Below are 20,099 nucleotides of genomic sequence, written 5' to 3'. Positions count from 1 at the left end.
GCCCCAGTCCTGGCCCCATACCTACGCTAACCTCACTAACGAGAAACACAACAAGAAGCGGAATCCAGATACGCATAAAGCAAATGCAGGAAAGGTGACAGTGAAAGGTCTGACACCAACCAGAGCTCAAAGAAATGAGTTGAGAAAATATTCTCATCAAGAAAATAAATACAGACAGAATTTGAAAGGAAAGAAATGGCCCCCAGTCTCTTTTCTCCATTTGTTCTCCAGCCTTCCATCGTCCAAGAACACACTGAATTTGCTGACGATCCTCAGGTCCACTTTAGAGATGGACAGGTCATAAAGGCAGGGTTTCAGGAGGACAAGGAAGGAGGAAACCCAAAGTCACTGTTTTCTAAAGATTCTAGGGCCTAAGAAGACTCCAGCAAGCATGGTGAGATCAGAGGTAAGATAGTAAGAAGCATGTTTTTTATCCATCAAATATGTATTAGACAATCTGGGAGATGGGTGTTCCTGTTTGTTTTCCTATAATTCCACAAGTTATGTTCCAGGAGGCCTGACAAAACAAGGCAGAATATGACTAAGAAGATTCTTTGGGGAGCCATTAGCAGATACCATTCACATTTGTAGACAGACTACAAATGAACTGGTCTTTGAAACCTTCAAGAGCCGGCAATGTTCTGACTATTGATAACCTCAAGTCACCGGGACTCAGATAATCACAGGATGGTGGAGGGGCAGGGGGCCATTTTTCTGTCCCAATCTTGAAGAAAAAAAAAAATCTTAAAAGAGGTAAAGCTGGGCTGCAGTTGGGGCTCAGAGGAAGAGCACTTGCCTAGCATGTGTGAGGCGGCACTGGGTTCGAGTCTCAGCACTGCATATAAATAAGCAAATAAAATAAAGGTTCATCATCATCTAAAAAATATTTTAAAAAAGAAAAGAGGTAAAGCTGATAATAAAGGACAAACTGTAAGAATCTTCTGGGCTCTCTATCTCCAGCTCTCGGCCTAGAGGCTGAGAATTCATAACCAGAAGAATAACAATGATATACCACAAGATTTCTCTACTCAAAGAATAATTAATTTTTTTTCTCACAAGGTTTACTAGAATGTTAGTAAGTATACTTCAGCATTTTGGAAGGATTTACACCAGCAAAAATAGAAAAGAAAGGACTTTTAGGTTCTGTTTCAATCAGAAAAATGAGGACAATCAGAGTCTCAGAGTTTAAAGGGGCCTCAGAGATACCATCTTTCAATTTCCTTATGTTTCACACAAATTTTGCAATGCTTCCTGAGTAGCCAAGATGGAAACCAATGCCCTCGGGAGATATTAGCCACCTCTTGGCATTTTTTGAAGACTTATTTCTGTTAAGAGTATGATTCCCTGATCTAGAAATTAAGGAAAATGACTCAATTTTAATTTTAAAGTCTGATATACTAAGCTGTTCAAATCTCAGCCATTATCTGTGTAAGCCTCTCTAGCTGTAATTGATGTGTCTTTTTATAAGGTTGTCTGGACAAGACTCTATCATTGGAAAACAAAACTAAACAAAACATTAGCTATGGTTAAAGTGATTGTTCACTAACATTCCCATCAATATCAGGTGAGACTGCAATATTCTCATCTGGCAATCTACACCTCCATTAACTCTATGTTCTTGGTCAAGTTCATTTTTTTCTATTTATCTCACTCATTAATGAAGGGATGATAATAGTAACAATAATAAATCAACGTTCCACATGTGCCAGGCAATCTTGTAAAAATTTTATCCTTGTGACCACTCTGGGATAGGTCATGTTATCATCTCCATTTTACAGATGGGACCCTAAGCAATAGAGGAGCTCTGGGATGACACCTATGTTGCCCAGAAAAAAATGAGATGATGTCAGTGCCTTGAAAAGGGTCGTCTCATACACACCTATGACATGACTCTTACTATAGCCATCAGCACCCATGGAACATCTACTTGATGAACACATCAAAACATAACCACACCAGGACTTACATCCAAAGTCCCCAGAAAACTTATGAATCTTTTCCCTTGTGTTTTTTTTTCCTGCTTTGTGTTTCCCCAGAATCTCAGGCTTTAATTGCCAATAAGACCACTTGGCATACTGCACAATTAGGAGAATGGCTTGGGAATCCCCTAATATGGACAGAAGAAAAGACAGAATTTGAAAGGAAAGAAATGGCCCCCCGTCAAAAGAAAAGAAAAGGAGATGTTGGGTTCCCATCTTCACTTTAATAGCAGAAACCCATGAGGCAGCAGGCTTCCAGTGATAAACTCCTTGCAAATTTCACATTCATGTCCTAAAACAAGCAGACCCCGGTGACCTGACCGCCTTCATCCCTGTCTGCATTCCTAGCATCTTTCATAGTTGCATTTTAACCTCTTGGCTCTTTTCTGCAGGTCACTGAAACTCCTTTTTCAGTAACACCTGTTTGGGGCTTTGGCTTTGAAACATCCCTGCCGGATGTGTTCCAGGCCATATGTGGAATTGTACTCAGCTGCACTGAAGAAATAACTAGCTCGACCTTGACAAAATGCAGAGAGCAATTCAGAAGCATTCTTAGGTAAGAGGGTGCTTTGTGCAGCCCGAGAGAGCTCTGAGAGCAGTCAAGGCAGTTCACAGCCTCTTCCTTGTCTTCAGCAGCATAAACAGAATAATGACACTTTTAGAAAGTAGCTATGGGAAACTCAGCCTTCTCAGGGTGAGAAGAAGTGTCACCCACATGCTGCTATTGGATTCAATCTGCCTTTCTCAAGTCAATGGTCTTGATAGTCATGTGTGGCCTTAGGTGCTTCTCCATTTGGGTACAACAGGCCCCTTTCCTCATATTGACCAGACCTGATGCATTATTCTGTGCCACCCTGACTGCGGGAAAATGACCAGGTTTTCTGAAAGTAATAAAACTAAATGCAAATATCACAAGTCCTTGATTTTCTAGAACTCATGTTCTACATGTGACAGAATCCCATCTCTACTGATTCGAGAAAGTGGTGGCTCTTTGCCTGTGTGACTCTTTCTTGTGAGTTGCATCTAGATCTTATTTCCTAGTACTTATCCACTATACCTGCCAGTGGATAATTTTCAAATGCCTTCAGTTATGTTCTTGTTTTGACTTAGTACATTTCCCCCCTTAACCTTCTTGTGCAAATCCATTCTTTACATCTACATACACACACTCTATGGCAGGCTGCTTAGAAAGCTTTAGGAAACTCCATGGATTTGGAGGAATCTTGCTTCTAGCAAACCACCTAGCCTTTAAATGGTTGAAAATCCCTTCATTAATTCATTCTTTTACTCATCAAATATTTGCAGACCTGAAATCCTTCAGGCCATTTCCTACTCACATATTCTTGTAGATACACGAAGCCCAGCCAAGAAGGCCAGTGTGCTACATTTCTGATCTTGGAGAAAAGAAAGGTAGCCCTTAGGCCCATTCTTGACTGGGTGTGATCCAACAGGCTTCATCCCAGAAAGCTGACATTGGCCAAGAGGAAGACCTGTGTAATGTGAGCAGTCAGATCCACTTCCATGAGATGCCCATGTGTTGTGTGGTCTACAGATGCCCAGCTGCACTCTGGACTCATCTGCTGCAGCTCTAGGTATGAAGCTTGAGTCCTCTCACTTCATTTAAAAATCTGTGTGCCATTGATCATCCCTGACACAGATCTGCCTCAAAAGATTCCACTCTGGGCTGGGGTTGTGACTCAGCAGAAGACCGCTCACCTCGCATGTGTGAGACCCTGGGTTCGATCCTCAGCACCACATAAGAATAAATAAGTGAAATAAAGGTATTGTGTCCAACTACAACTAAAAAATAAATATTAAAAAAAGAGATTCCATTTCTGAGTTTGCATAAAGATTTCTCTGAAAGCCCCAGGAACATTTAGTGGTACTCACCATGCCAGGGTGAAGGGGACAGGATGGAGGCTTTGGGGTTTATTAGAAGAGTCAAGGAGAGTTTTTCTCTTGAATGTGAAAGTACAGAACCTTGAGGATGACCAAATGAGATGGTCACAGAAGAAAGCCCACTTTAGTTTGCCCAGACTATCTGAGCTGGACATCAGAAGAATGTTTCTTTAGAATAAGAATCGATGGGCCTGTCTAGTGATCTCCCTCTGAAACATGTACTATCTAGCTATTGAAAGATATCAGATGTCTAATGTGAGTCTGCCTGATGATGTTGGACTTAGTTCCATCTGTTGAGATTCTCTGGGGGCAAAGGTCAGCTGAGGAAGCAGAACTCTTGTAAGCAAACGTGAAGATGGAAGATACTCTGATTATCTAAATAATTCAACATATTGGTTTGGGAGAAAGCTCCAGAGAGAGTACAATAACAAAGAGATAGTTGGCAAGGTGTATTCGGGCATGTTCCGCTTCCAGAAGTTGGCATTCTCAGCATGCACAGCCAGGTGAGGAAACCCAGGACTCAAAATACTTTCCCATGCTTTTAATGACCCTATGGGGTCAATGGTGTGCACGAACACAACAATCATGTACGCCAACATAGAGACACAATGAACACAGACAAAGATCTTATGCACAGAATAATGGAATGGAGAAGAAAAATTTTCCATGGTTCTTAGAAATGCCACATGGCTCCCTAGGATTTTGTGTGGCAGTACTTCACAGAAAATGTGTTTTGTATTTCCAGTGGAGTAGGGTAAGTGTTTGAAAACTACCATCGATTTTCAGTGAATGGGATGTGAAGTCCTTATTATTTTTTCCCTCCATAGATATAAGGAGACATTCTGTCTCCTTGAGAAAAATGGGAGAAGAAATATCTTATTGCCATATCCAGGGATTTTAAAAATAATTCCCAGAAGCTGTAACGGAAGCTACCACACCTAGCTGGAGTCAAGACTCTCAGGGCTATCACAGGATACGTGGCCCCACTGGCTTTGGGTCTGCTGCTCAGCCCGGGCTATCACACAGGGAACATGAAGCTGTCCACCTGTCACATCTGACACACTTAAGATGTGAGGCTTAGTCAACTTGGGAGGATGGTGAGGAAAGAAGAACTACTGAGGAAGAAAAGGAAATTGGCAGAGTAGATCCTCAAAACCAGGAGCAATCCAATAGCCTGGTAAGTCTCCAGTCCTGGGCCAGAGATAAGCAAATCTTCCTCCACTAAGAAGAAAACACCACTGAGCCCAAATAGGAATCGAAATGGCTACTGGTCAGCTGGGGAAAATTAGGCTCAAGAAATTCAACTAATGGGATTCAACTGTTTCAGAGGCATTAATTAAACTTTCTTTTAAAAAGACTGTAACTTCTTGGACTTGGCATTTGGATAATGCGCTTCAGCTGCAAGGATCCCGGAGGTGGAGAGAGCCTTCCTTCCCACGGATCCCCAGAGCAGCCCAGTCCTGCCTCTTCCTGTCACAGCCTCACTCAGTTCCTCATCTCCTCCCCCAGAGTGGGTCTCCCAACTGCCTCCTCCCCGTTGGTCCCTTCTTTCCTGGCTGCCACCACAGTATTATGAAAACACAGTTTCTGTTGGTTCATTTCCCTGATCAAACAACTTAAATGCTTTCCATTGTATTGTGAATTAGGATCAAAACCTTTGGTTGGGCCTCTGCCAAGGATGGGGCCCCACTGGACCCTCGGGGGACTCCTCTGCCTACACTCTCATCAAATCTCAACCCCAGCCTTGCTGGGTGGCCAGCTACTCTGCTCTGCTCTGCTCTAGCACTTCCTGTATGGTCTCTAGTTTTCCTCAGGGAATCCTTATCTTTTCTTCTTTCTTTAGAAACGAAAAGACCTAATGATCTTGTACAACTATGTAAGTGACCAGGTGCCTTGACCTACCCCATAGAAGCTGGAGGCACACGGCTTATATTCCCGCTCTACCATTGAACCTTGGCAAGTCAGACAACCTCTGGGTCTTAGTTGCCTCCTCTGTAAATGGGGCACGGTACGGATGTCTCAGTTTGCAGTTGACTCTATTTCAAATAATTGTAGCTCATGATAAAGGTTAACTTCAATAGTATCTGTCCAAGACATAGAGTAGTACTTGCAATGTAGCAAATGTATCTAGGAGTTAAATTCAACAACAACACATTCATGTACGTCCTTGCTGTGCAGGCAAAGTGTCCTGCATACAGTTAGTAGAAACTACACTAAGTCTAACCTTAACTTGATTCCAAGTAACCAACTGGCCATTTCCTACTACCACCATGTTAACAAGGTTCAGTTCCCTGGTGATGGAGAACAAAGATAATAGTTATTGGGTAGTGGCCTTATGCTCAGATAAGACAAAAACATCCCCGTTGCCTCAAAAAGGGAAGAGAGTTTTTCAGCCGATCTTAGTATGCCTTTCCTTTGTCTCTCCTCATCAGTGAGCATGACCTGTTTATGATTCCAACATCCACTCCATCTTGAAAATGCTTTCCACCCAGTTGCCCTGTGCTTATGGCTTTAGGCTTCAATAGGAGTCAAAAAAAGATCCTGAACACTAATATCTTTACCATGAGCATGCTGGCAAGTGTCCTAAACTTACTGGGTCATACGAAAAAGGTCTATCTCAAATGAAGAACCCAAACGATATGATGGGTACCATATGAAGAGGGAGAATCCCAAGGCATGATGGAGACCAAAGGTGCCACACATCAACTGCTGGCTTCCATCTGGATGGGATTTGAAGGCAGGATGCAGTGAAACCTGTGCTGCCACCCCACAAGCCTCTCTCCAGTGGCTTTGCACCATTATTGGTCTGGTACTAATTTGAGAGAATGCCCAATCACATCACAACAAATTAGCCACAGACACGCGATAGCAATCAACTCAGGGGGCAATCTTGAATGCAGGCTGGGGGATTCCCTAGCTCCATGAGCTACACACTCCCACAGATGTTTCTAAAAGCTCTTCCCAGAGGCCCATTTAGAGAGAAATTAAATGCAACTTTGACTTAATTAACGTTTTAAATGATAATGAATACAATGTAGATTCATAAGAGGCATTTACATTGTGTTGTAAAATTGATAAAAATTTAATAACTCTTTGTTAATAAGTTATGTCTCCCCAGACCCATAAAGCCTAAGGCGCTGCAAACTCCAGACTGGGTCTAATCCAGGCTCCTGGTGCAGGTGGAGGAGGGAGGCAGAGATGGACTTGACATTTGCTCCAAGCCTACTCTAATTCAAACCTCTGCTTGTTCATCAGTACTTTATTTCATAGAGTAAAGGTCAGGCCTTGGGCTCAAGGCAGAGCCCTGACAAGAAAGCTCAAGTGGATGGCGGGCTGGCCCTGGCATCTGTCACCAGAGATAGTGGAGGAGGTTGAGATGCACTGCTAACTGGCCCCATCTGTCCTCCACCAGGAAGGTAAGGGGAAGAATCCATTGCCCCGTGGTAGGAGCTGTCAGGGTGAGTATTCTGACAACTGGCCACTGTCGTGAAATAAAAAGGCAAACATAATTTCCATGTCACCTTGCATGAGGACCTCTGCTTGGCTTACATGTGGCATGCTAACGTCTTTTCTAGTTTCTCTTTTAAAGAGCCGAGTCATTTAGTATAGTGCCGTGCCCTTGGAAAGGGAGGTGGCTAAGTGACAGGGTACACACAAAAGACCCTTTCGTCTCCCCTCATTCTGACCTTTCTACTTCTTATCTCTCAATTCTGTTTCAAAGAATTTCTTTTGAAAACTTGGCTCCCTTTTGCCTCCTGTTCGCTTCCTCTTTCATCTCTCTGTGGTGCGCTGTCAGAGCATATTTATGTTAAGAGAGTCAGCAATACCTTTCTGAGGGTGAGAGGGCAGGTAAAACAAGGTCCCCAAATTCATGTCAACTACTTCATTCAACAATGAACTGCAAGAAAACAGACATTTGTTCTGGATGATTTGTTTGGAATCTTTTTAGAAACCATCAATTTAAAGAATTCCTTTCAAAGACCGTCTTGTTCTAGCACAAGTTTTATCTTCTACCAGGCTGATCACTGCCTATGTGGTGGCCCATTTCTAGTCAACTGACTGGTCAATGTGGTCAGTGCCTCAAGCATGAGGCACTGGCTCCTGTAACCTTGCCTGTGTCCAATCAAAGTGCCCCAAGTCTCCTACTGAAGACATTGCCTTAGTCACATGGGATGGCTGAATCTTATCCCAGGCTTGTTTTCATTTCCTGCAATAAAATGCAAATGGCCAAATCAGGATGCACGGTCCATGTTGCTGCAGTGTCAGAGCAGAATCCAAAGACTCCTTTAGTTATTGATGTAAATGTGTGTAATGAATATTGACAGAGAAAGGGGATGGGAGAGGATCACACTGGCATGGTTTGCATGAGAAAATGGGATAAATCTGGACATCCAGATGCAGGGCTTTAAAAAATAAAAATGCTTGGGAGTGGAGGTGGGAAGAACTGGACAATAGGTACAGTTTCAGTGAGATTGGAAGGATAAATTCTGCTGATACACACTAGGTTGACTGTAGTTGACAATAATGTAGTATATATTTCAAAGTAGCAGGTAGAGAGAATTTGGAATGTTTTACCACAAAGAAATGATAAACGTTTGATGTGATGTACATGCTAATTAGCTTGATTTGATCATTGTACAATATGTGTGTGTGTGTGTGTGTGTGTGTGTATGGAAAACTCACATACTCACATTATACCCCATAAATTTGTGTCATTGCTATATGTTGATGAAAAAAATCCATGGAAAACTATAATTAAACTAATATGTGCTCAGTATCTTCAGCTTTCCTTTTCCCATTTCCCACTCACTGTGGCAGTGGTGAGAAGAGGAGGCCATTGGTTTCTAAGACCCAAAGTTAAACTAAGTAAAACTGAGGATTGGAGAAAGTCTCCCAAAACTATACATAAGAGGAACAAAATAATGATAGGCTGTTGGTCTTTAGAAGCAGTTTATTAAGTGAACTGTCCCCTCCACAGGCATGTCCTATGATGGACTTTTTTTTCTAGAGCCCTTTCCATCCCCTGCCTTAGTATCTGATTTTATGTTCTTCAAAATGCCATTAGTTCACTGGAGTGACTATAGTTCTATTGACAATGTTAATTCTCTGCCCACACAAACCAAAGGCCACTCAGGATAAGCTGATTTTTGTTTATTATCTGACAAGACTCAAGATTACTCTAAACCGATTTTGGTATGTCTGCCTTCAATCTAATCGTATTGGACTTCTTCTCTCAGCTTACCCCTCAGAGTTGAATGCCTCCATGTGTTATATCTATGCCTGAAATAAAAGTCATGCACAATTTAAAATTAGCTACCGTAGTTTGCAAAGCATGTGTATAATCACGCAGGTTTAAGCTATTGAAAGGTTGGCATGAGTGATCACACGTGTATTTTAGCTAAAACTAGTTCCAAGGGCAAGTATAAGAACCCGTTTCTCTTCTGCCACATGATTAATTTGATCTCACCAGAGTTACTGACAGTTTGTGACCAGAATCACATCAGGCAGGTCTCAGCAGGTCTGAATCAATAGGGTCCTAAGTTGTCACTGCGTCATAATTTTAATTGTCCCTTTCTATTTGCACTTAAAAATCAGATATCAGACCAGACTGAAAGAGCAAGAAAAAAGTTCCATAGAGAGAGGGGACATTTCACAAAATTATATCGGGAAGGAGTGGGGCTGATTAGAACCTACATCTGTATGTATATACGTGTGTGTTGCTGGACGTATATTTTTTATGTTGGGTAGTACTATAGGACAGCTACTTGTGGAAAAGGTGGGGTGCACACCATCCTGGTGTCTTTTACCAGAGCTGGCATTCTGCCCAAGATCATCAGAAGTGGAAACAGAATAAAGATGATCAGAAAATGACACTATGTGTTCTGATTCTAGCCTCAAGGATTGCCAAAAACAAAATGGTCTTGCCATGCATCCTTATTTGTCACTGTCTTATTTTTGCTACACATATTTAAACTTTATTTTATTTTTATTTTTTCTAAACTAGGCCTTCCTCTCCCAAAATCTTTATGTCACACCTTTGGCCTTTCATCTTCTCACCAGTTCAACAGAAAGAGACAACTGGTCTACCAGCAGGAGACTTAACAAGGGCTGATCCTGGGTAATGGCCCACACCTCCAAAGAGAGGTGCCTGAGCAGGAGGCAGGCAGGCCCTGCTAGTAGAAGGCAGGTTTTGAAAACTGCGTGAACACTTCTAATGCATCACCCCTCCTCTGGGAACCTGCTACTTCTACTCCCACTTCAGAAAACATGTAATGGGACTTCGTGTTTCAACTTAGCGTCCCTTGAAAAACGGAAATCTTTCCCTTTATAAGGAAAAAAAAAATTGTAGAGAGGGAGATGAAAAGCAAGAGAGAGACGAAGTAGGCCGTCTCCAAAGCACACTGGCTCAACTGGGAAACTGCGACCAAAGCAAGCTCCATAATAGCATAATGACCCTTAATGAGTGTCTTGGGGAAACAATACAGCCTCAGCATAAAAGACAAAGGGCAAAACCCATCATGGCTCCACTGACACTAATTCAAAATGATTTTCAGAACAACTAAAGAATGTAAGAGAAGTAATCTGATCCGCCCATCTGACCTCACTTTGATTCCAGGGCCCTTCTCCTGCCATTTCTAATTGTCAGACCCTCTACATTTCACATCTGCTCATATTTAATAAAAAGCCCACTCTCACCACTGCTCTTGGAGTCAACTCGCTCTGTCAAATGGGCACCGCCCAACCCCACCACTAGCAAGGGTCACCCAGGGATTGCTCTGGAGCTCTGCCAGTGGGATTCAGCAAAGAGAGAAAAAGAGAGAGAGACTTTTTTAATTGGAGAAGAAGGGCTTATGTGGGTGCATAAAGGGGCTCAAATTGGAATGGATTTTTCTAACTTATTATTAGTGGTCAAAGGTGAGTGGTCTCACACAGGGATGGATGAAATCTGCTTTTGTTTGATGGAGTGACGACGGCGGGAGGAGGATGAAACAGAGAAGGCCAACCTCCCCCTGAGCTGTCAATACCAGTTACAGCTTCAACATGGGCCTAAAGCTCCATGTCTTCCACGGGGGTAGAGATGCTTGTGCTGGAGGCATAGAAAGGACAGTAAGATCATGCACAGAATGTTTCTGAGAGGATGGGACAATCCCGCCCCAAGACTTTCTTCTCCTGGCCTCCATCAATGCTTAGATGAAATTGCAGAACAGAGAAATCCCTCTAATTATGGTTTCTCTTGGATAAAGTGGAAATTACACACACTGGGCATCATGGCCCTTAAACAGAGACACAGACTTTGCTGTTATTGATCTGTTTGACTACAGCCAAGATATGACCATAGGCCCTAGCTCGGAGCCACAGTGGCTCCTTCCTTTTTCCACTAAATCTGTGGCCAATGTTTCAGAGCCTAGTGGTTACTTGAGAACAGCAAAAGATGGCTGGCAGTTACATCCACAACTGCCAGTCAAAGAGATGTGGCCAAATGGTGCCACCACAGCTCACCCCTTTTTCTTCCTCCTCATCTTTGAACCTGGCATTTTGCCACAGCATCACAGATGAGTTATTTGTGCAACTGTGACTTGGGTCATCTGGGTAGTGGCATAAAAACTAAGAGAGAACTCTCAAAGGGAGAATAAAGGTTAAGGACTCATATTGTGGCATTTGTAAGAAAGATACCTCCTTTCCATGATTCTAGGCCAAAGTGGTTAGTGTAGCCCATAATTCCTCTCAAAGCAGCCTCCTTTAGGTGTCACTTTTATCCTTTAGCACTGCTCTGGAGGAGCAGTGAATCAGGAATCAGAGAGGATATCCTATGGTCCTAGGTCCAACTTTTCCTAATGCCTCCAATACAACTTGATGCATGTGTGATGCCTCAGACAAAACTGTGTGTTCAAATATCAGACCTGGCATGGCTCACCACTCTGGTATGTAGTCTGAGTTTAGTGTTACCTCCCTGGCCCTACATATCCCCAAGGTCAGCATCACACAAGTACCCTGTGCTGGGACCACTTCCAGCACCAACACCAGGGAGTTAGGCAGGTTTGGCTTTCATGGGAACAGATGCTCAAGAGCCTTGTGCTCTCCCTTCTTCTTGTGGTGGGTGTGAACTCGTCCTCACTGGTAAAAATGTAGCTCAACCAGCTCCGGGCATGTAGGAAGGGAGAGGATGGATGACAGTAGAGTCGCCAATAAAGAGGAATAGATGAAGCACAGAAAGAAACATTGCCTGTTACCTCCTGCACTACCAACAACATGAAATCAAGGTCACTGTCATACTTGATGGACAGTCAAGTCCTCAAGCGGAACACAGCCTTTTATGCACGTGGATGAGGACACACATCCCATCCTCTCCACCAAGAGCTTCCAGTAACATCATCAATGAACTGTGTCAACAAAATAGCAAGGTCTCTGGTGAAGACAGGAGGTAAGCATGGTCTCAGGGATGTGGCTCATCTCAGCCTCGTTAGTCACCAGCAGCTCTTTCACATCACTGAGCTCCTGGGAGACAAAGGCCTGTGCTACCGACTCAGAAATCATGGCGGTTTGACTTACAATTTTTGTTATTTAGATCCATGATTATTACAAGATACCTTAGTTAAGTGGGGCAAAATAAAAAGTGGGGAAAAATAAAAGATTTTTTTCTTGGAGCGATTCTTTGAATTCGTCATCTCTCTGAGGAGAAGCTCTAGAATCCACCAGCCTATGGAGGTTGGCAGATTTAAAATACCTTTTTCCAGAATATAGCACAAAATCTGGCACTTGAGAAATGAGATTCAGGTTAGAAAGGCACAGAAAAAATACCATATGTGTAGATGTGTTTTTGCAGACATCTGCACCTAAACTCTGTTGCATTTTCAAAAATTAAGCTCATTTAAAAATTTAATGGTTGAGCTAGCTTTCTCTCTTAACACTTTTTTTTCTTCCTCCCTTCAACCCAACCCAATTTATAGGCTTTTCCAAAATATTAAAATGTATATTTTCATATATCCCTGTTTTAATATAGTATTTGAGATGCAGTCCTCTTATACTGATTTAAACCAGAGGGAAAGAATATCGCTGGACTGTTACATCACAGTCCTACCCATTATTGCAAGAAACATAATAAACCAAAGAAGTCAGATTCCCTCCTCAGCACATACAGGGACACAGGCAGCTGGGGCAACGTGTCACCACATAACAGATCACACTGGGACGAAGACACCAGCCCGACTGACTCACAGAACCACGGGGCACAGCACGAGACAGGGATGAGACCACAGAGAGCACAGACAGGGGGTGCATGTCGAGATTGAACTTACAGGCACGGAAACTGGTGGAGCAATCATTAACAGAGACAGAAGAAAGTGGGAAGGCTCTCTCAAGGGTGTCCACGTTACCACGCACACGGCCTGACATGCACGAGCAGTCACGCTCAGAACGTCCGCAATCAAAACAACATGCCCGCCTCATTCTCTTGTAGATGGACATCTTGGCTATAACCATGTGGTTGGATGGGAGGAGAGGAAGAGCGGCAGTTAATGGCAAGGTCACACACAGCAAGACAGCTGGAAGGGAGCTGAAGGGATTTAACACAGGTCTTAGTTCACATTAACAGTCTTGACCCAGGGAAAAAAAAATGCAGAGTGATTGTTGATAACAGTTTGGTTGTACATCAAAAAAGCAGTGAAAATATAAATTGCCTTTATAGTCCCCCTAGGCTGATGCATATTATTTTTCTCCCCTCAATAGAGCGGTGACCACAGGAAAAGGGCATGGCTGAACACAACTGGGTTCTTGGATGAGAAGAGCAAATTACAGACAGCAAAAAAAGTAACCAACATTTTCCCCCTGCACTATTAATGCAGAAGGACAAAAGAAACACATGGCCAATCAATTAAATTAATTGCTTATTTGGTACCATAAATGGTCTTTGCAAGATGCAAACATATCTAATAGGTAGGTTTTTTTTCTTACTTTTTTCCTAATTTCCATCCATTTCTGGGCATTAGGCAGAGCCCGGGACAAGCTTCCATCAAATTAGATGTGAAATGATTACGTGTTAATATAGAATCTGAGGATGCCTTCACTGAACTTCCCGGGAGTGAGTTTACATGATAGCTACAGGAATTTAAATTTACTCTTGACAGAACAAATATCCAAATCTGTCCATATAAGAAATGCAGCTACTCAAGGCTAATGCTGCGTATTTGACATTAAAGGAAGATCGCAAATAAGAAATCACCAAAAGCATGAGATGTTGGTCTATTGGAATGCATTTGCCTGCTCATGGGGGCACCTTCTGCTTAAAGCCGAATCTGAAAATCATATCTGTCTTTCTCTCCTCACCCACCAGAAATTCAGAAAGCAATCAGTCTACTGGTTAAACATTCTTTTTTTTTCCCCCTGTACACAGAAAATATTGGCCAAACTAGCTTAGAAATCACAAAACATAAAATCAGATAACAGTTTACACAGTGAATTTCTTATTGAGATTTGCAGGCCCCCATGGTGGCTCTTCTAAAGCTAGTACTGTAGATTCCATGCTGCTCAGGGATCCAACCCAAATGCTGACCTACACGAGTTGCTGGATATCACCCCAGCAGTTCCCAATGCCCTTCACCTTCACCCCTCAAGCCAATTTATATTTAAGTACAATAAGATAAGCTTTTTGTACCTTGTTTTGATGCTACAACAGGCAAACATGTTTGTTTATCACTTAGCATGGACTAGCCTGCTTCTCTCACGGGGTGGGAGAAGAATTCATATTTATTCCAAACATCACAGCCAAACAGTGAACTTGAGTTGGAGAGGTGTTATTCCCCGGGGTCCACACATGCCATTAGGAAAGTCATTCCCCACCTCCTGCCTTTCTTCTTTGTTGTAGAGAATGGTTGCCCTCTTATTTAAAAGTATTGCTTGTGGTTTTGCCCTCTTTGAATATTACAGTCACCAAGAAAGGGGTTTAAACCTCTCAAATGGGTCAAGTCCTGTTCTAAGACCTTTATGACTTGCCATATGGTATATTTTTCAAGCAAGGGTAAGGTTATGATTGTGAAGAACAGGCACTGGGGGAGATGAACAAGAGATCTCTTCAGCAGCATCTCCATTCCTGTAAACTTGGCTCCCATGTTTAGTGACACCTTCTTTTAGCATCCTAACTAGTCTGTTCCCATCATCATGCAGCCCCAGCCCTGTTCAGTGTGCAGTATCTCATTCCTTTCAGCTTAGTTTTTACCAAAAAAATTAAAAAGTATTTAAAAAGAATTTCACTATAGCATTTGAGTCAAAGGAATTTATAAGGCATGGTCTGAATTCTCAGACACCCCTAACAAACAGCAGTGGCTGAAGTCAAGAACAGGGTGGGGACTGGGGGTTTCAACTAAGACATGAAAATAATCATCTTATATGTGAATCTGGTTCTGGTGCACAACTTGGAGAATCAAATCCTTGTTTTTCCTTTCCTAAGTTCTTTTACTGGAAATATTGATTTGTTATTTACATGGAAGAGAAAAACAAGGATGACTTTTTTGTTTCCAAAGTTTTTTAAATCAAATGCTGTAGCAGAGGAGAAGACCATCAAATCAAACTGGGAAATGCTTTGCTTTTTGTTAGCAATAGTCCCTGGTTTCCATTTCCATGCTGCCATTTGGGGTTCATACACAACAACAGAATCTGACACATTTATCGGGAAATAATATGTGTGTGAGTGTGTGTGTACACACACACACACATATCCATATACACACATACACACATAGATGTATGTGTGTACACATACACATACCATCTTTAAGGACAAGGGGTGGAATGTTAGGGATAGAATAACTTTTGAAACTACTTTGTCAGAGGCAAACCCATCATAATTCGTGATTATGACAGCCAACCAGGGGCTCTCAGGGACTGTTTGCAACTGCCATTGTTGGCTCTTCTGGAAACCATGCATTGTTTTAAAATTTCATATTGTTAGCATGCAAGAACAGGCTGAAACTGGTCATCGAAGCAGCAAAAAAACATTTGCTATAAGAAGATTAGCTGTTAATTATAAGCAGTCACATTCCAAAGCAGCATATGCATAAAAAAGAAAACATGCTATTACTCGTCATTCCTTCCCAGTCATTTTTACACTCATACCAAATGCAAAATAGAAATCTCAAAAAAAGACAAACAAGCACCACCACAAAAAAAAAAAGAAAGAAAAAGAAAGAAAAAACCAGCAAGAATGGTCAACAAGAGGCTCAAAGACAAGACAGAAACAGTTAAAAATGATTGAGCCCCACATGTTGACAAACCTTCATGAGTCACAATGTCTAGACCAAAGGCCACCAACTGTGAGGGTGGCTCCTTTTCTCTACTTCTGGAACAGTCCGTTTTCACTGACCCCTGTCAGGAGTCTTCACCTGTATACTTCTGGGTCTACTTTCTTAAAAGGTAAGAGTAATTCTGACCTTCCATCTGGGGAAGTGATCCATCAGGCCTGAAGGCTGTGTGTGCCAGTCAGGAAGTGATTTCCTCAGGGCCATTATTCAAGTCATGGACAAGCTCTTTAACTGAAAACTGAGGAGGATTTGCCTCTCTGGTAATAGGTGTTTCAGAAGATGCAGATACTTTGTGTGTAAAATTATACTCTCAGGTTTTAAAATAAAGTTATATCAAAATTATGTGGTGAATCTCCTAATTTGGGAATTACCTCCCCTTCATCTCCCTCAACTCTCTCTCTCTGGCTTCCAGATCCCACAAGTTTTGTTTTAGTGATTCCTAGCTATTAAGAACCAATAGTATTTTATTTCCATTTCTTAGTGATTTTTTCCTTTTCTAGAGCCAATTTGGGTTAAAAGGTTAATTTCAGACATCAGAGCTCTACTTAAAACTCCCAAGGTTAGGTTTCAAAGAGCAACTTGAAAAACTTCAGTATTTATTTAATATAGAAACAAGTTTCTTATCTACTCCTTGGACACACTAAGTGTCCACTCTCTCTCCTTTTGTGTGCTGAGTTTTTTTCTTAGGTAGTAACCCATTGCTCTCTTGCCAAATCCCAATCCTCAGAGATTTCCTGGGGAATTTCAATGGCAATACAAAGTGGATCTATGAGGACATCTAGTGGATCGGTGTGAAACAGCAGCTAGTTAACAGAGGAGTTAACCTGAACTTGCTGGCCTTTCTCTGAAAGGAGCAGAAAGAGAGCCTGCTGTCTCTAAGAATTGAAATGTATGCAGCAGTGTCACTTCAATTCAATGGCTGCTCGGATCCACAGCAGATGTTTAGGGGCAGTAGGGATGGGGAGGAAGGGTCCTAGAAGAGGGTGATCAAAAGTGGTTACGTTGCAAGCACATGGTCTTTGTTTGCAGTACCAGCTGATGGGGTCCTCACAAGATCCTGTTGCAGCTTCCCAGACAGGGAGCAGACAAGAGTGTGTCTCTGGCAGGTGTGAATACTGTAGCTACTTGTCATTCCATCTTAGGGCTCTTGGAACTTTATGCTCAATTAACTGCCCCCGTGGGCAGACTTAACTCTGGGAAAGCAGAAATACAGGCCTCCAGGGACTCCATTTTCTCTTTGGCCCACATCATTAGGTTCTTGTTCTGGATCAGTGCCACAGATTCAAAGAGGTTATTTGATTGCCAAGAATTAGATCCTGGGTCTCACCTTCCTCCAAAGAACTCTGTTTGAGCCATTTCATAATTTAAGAAAAAGCTTTTATGTGCTTTTCTTCACCACAATAAAGTGGGTATTCATCCAATATTTCCATCATGACTTCCTTGTAGTATTTATAGAGACACAATGAAAGTATTTCCCTAATGGACATCATCAAAGCTATCTGTTTACTCTTGAGTGTTTGAAATGGGAAGATTTCTCAGATGTGCCCTTGGACTGCTTTTTCTCTATTTTCAAAAATCATGAACATGAGAAATGAAACCTGCTGCAGATGTAACATAGTTACTACTCTTTCCTTGGGACAAACTGACAATCAGATGTCAAACTCAGGTTCTTTGCTAGTTAGCCCTTCTGAGCCAAGCCTGGAATAGGAGGCCGAGTTGGATCCCATCCTATCCCCAGCACCATCTGCCTCCTGCATCAGCAACCAAATTGTCAGCCAATTTGCAATTGCAGAATCTTAATTTCCAGGGTGGATTGGAAGGGGCAGGAAAGGCAGCCCTGGACAGAGAAGCCCAGGTGGAGTTTTCCAACTGTTGGGGGTAAAATATTTTAGGTTTCCAATGGAACAAATTCAAGGGAAGGTTGGTGTAAAAGAAAAAAAAAATCTGTCATGCAACTAATAGACACTTTTCAGATCACAACCTCACTTTAAAAATCAGTCCAATAAAGGAAATTGTATTTCCAAGCATGAACCCTAAAGCTACTCTCCATGGGTTGGCAGCAACTGAAATGATAAAAAAAAAATATCCATGGAAGAAAAGTCCGCCAAGGTTTAAGTTTGAGGTATATTGTTTGATGTGGCACTGGGAATCAAAGAACATTCTTTCAAGTCTTATAAATGAGGAACGATGTCTTCACTTAGCAGAAGTCCTCCCATTACCTTCTGGAGGAAAAAGAAAGTTCTTCCAGGTGGTTTTCCAAGAACAGGGAGTGGGAAAAGACAAAGCTAGTTAACATCAGTAACAGGAGGCACTCCGAGCTAGTTGATTCTGCCCTTGATGATCACATTGTATCTGGGAAAGGTAGAAGAATTTGGCACTCTAGTTGTTTGTTGAGTGACATCATGTTTTCTCCATTCAGAAGGAATGTTAGATGGACTACGCAAATGCTGTGCTCTGCAGATGAAGGGCGCCGCAGAGACAATTTTGGCAGAATTGTGCATTGCATGGAAGTCAGTCATTGTTTGGGGGGGGGGGTTGTTGTTGTTGTTTTGTTTTGTTCACACTGAGCATTTCATGCCCTCCAAAGACCGAAGACTAGCCAAAATCAGATGCTCAACTTGATGCTTCTGCTGCAAAGGAATCTGAGAGGACCCACTGCAGAAATATCTTCTTCAAGTTCCAGAGCCGTTAGACTGAATGAGTTATGGATTGAGTCTCATTTCAATTTCAGCGGAGTCTAGTAAAGTTTGTGAGTAAAGACCCAGTGCTGATGGTGTCCCTGAGAGCAACGCTGCTGTCAGTCACACTCTGTAATGCTGCCCTTAAAAGCTCCTCCTCAATTGCCACATCTGGTTGGGTGAGGGGGAATCACCCAAAACTTAAAATGGACTCCTTCAAACCCCTACAGAACTCATTAATGAAATGGAGCATCCTTCATGAGCCCGTATTTCTTACTTAAACAAGTAAACAATTCTTCCTAGATGTCTGACTAATGCTTATAGAGAAATAGGAAAGGTCTTACTTCATAGTGACTAAAAGAGAACCTTTGTTTTAAAGCAAGGGAACTTCATAGACTGTAGGAAATAATTACCACTGTGCAAATACTTGTCTCCAGGAAGGCAGTTTAGATACTTATGATTCTAAAAGTGGATAGCCAATTAATTCTCTAGGAAGCCCCTTCTTGTATAAAGAGGCACATATACTGTAGTAAATACATCCCTCTCTCTATGGAATATCTCTACAGTTATATATAAAAATATACATTTTTACATATAAAGTACTGGTACACATCATATATATATCACAACACAGGAATATATATGTAACCTATGTGTTTCCTTCTGGGGAGGAATTCAAGCTCCATAGCAGAGGAGACCAAGTATAATTTATCAAAGGCAAGCATGATAATGACCCCCAATGGACAAGGCATCTAGAGCTATAGTGGTAATTACTCCAATCTAATCAGTGTCCTTCAAAGTCCTGAGAAAGGCCTTCAAGAGAAACACACTGTTGTCAAGGTCTTATTTTCAAATGTAAAAATAAGACAGCATCAGAAGCTGGCCAGAGGCTGAGGGTGGGTGGCTGTGTGGAGGGTGGGCTCCAGGTACTCTCTGGCTCCAGGCTACTCTGCAGACCATGTTGGGCATGAGCGAATTGGGGCATGATGTCACTGCTCCATGCAACATGTATACCAAAAGGAAAATGAAATTGAAACTGTACAGAAAATGAAAGAAGTATCTCATCTAGAGAAAGACAGGGCAACTAGACTCCAGGCTGGTGGGAACCCGTTTTACTCACAATAGATCACTACCAGTGTGCAGTTTAAATAGAGTAGGGGGGCCGTATCCCAAGGCAGCAAAGAGAAAAAACATAAATCAAAGATATGTCAATGATCAGAAATTAAAGAAAATTTCTTCAAACACATCAA

The 20,099-nt window shown here is 42.1% G+C and overlaps 1 protein-coding gene across 17 annotated transcripts in view; it reads right to left on the bottom strand.

The window, feature by feature from the left end:
- Kcnma1 (potassium calcium-activated channel subfamily M alpha 1) overlaps window positions 1-20,099 on the bottom strand; it is a 715,498-nt gene that overhangs the window by 109,829 nt on the left and 585,570 nt on the right. Inside the window, exon 19 of one of the 17 annotated variants that reach the window (XM_046419781.2) lies at window positions 13,175-13,348. The exons of 15 other annotated variants lie outside the window; for them this stretch is intronic. In XM_046419781.2, coding sequence (XP_046275737.1) covers window positions 13,175-13,348 — 174 coding nt within the window. Of the gene's footprint in view, window positions 1-13,174; window positions 13,349-19,969; window positions 19,979-20,099 lie in introns of all 17 variants that reach the window. One more of the 17 variants, XM_058577969.1, reaches the window with a different exon arrangement.

Source organism: Marmota monax, unplaced genomic scaffold (assembly GCF_021218885.2).
Source record: "Marmota monax isolate L192 unplaced genomic scaffold, Marmota_monax_Labrador192_F-V1.1 WCK01_AAM20220418_F8-fsc00019, whole genome shotgun sequence".
Classification (NCBI taxonomy): domain Eukaryota; kingdom Metazoa; phylum Chordata; class Mammalia; order Rodentia; family Sciuridae; genus Marmota; species Marmota monax.
The sequence above is the reverse complement of the archived record's forward strand: the minus strand, read 5'-3'. Positions and strand labels throughout refer to the sequence as shown.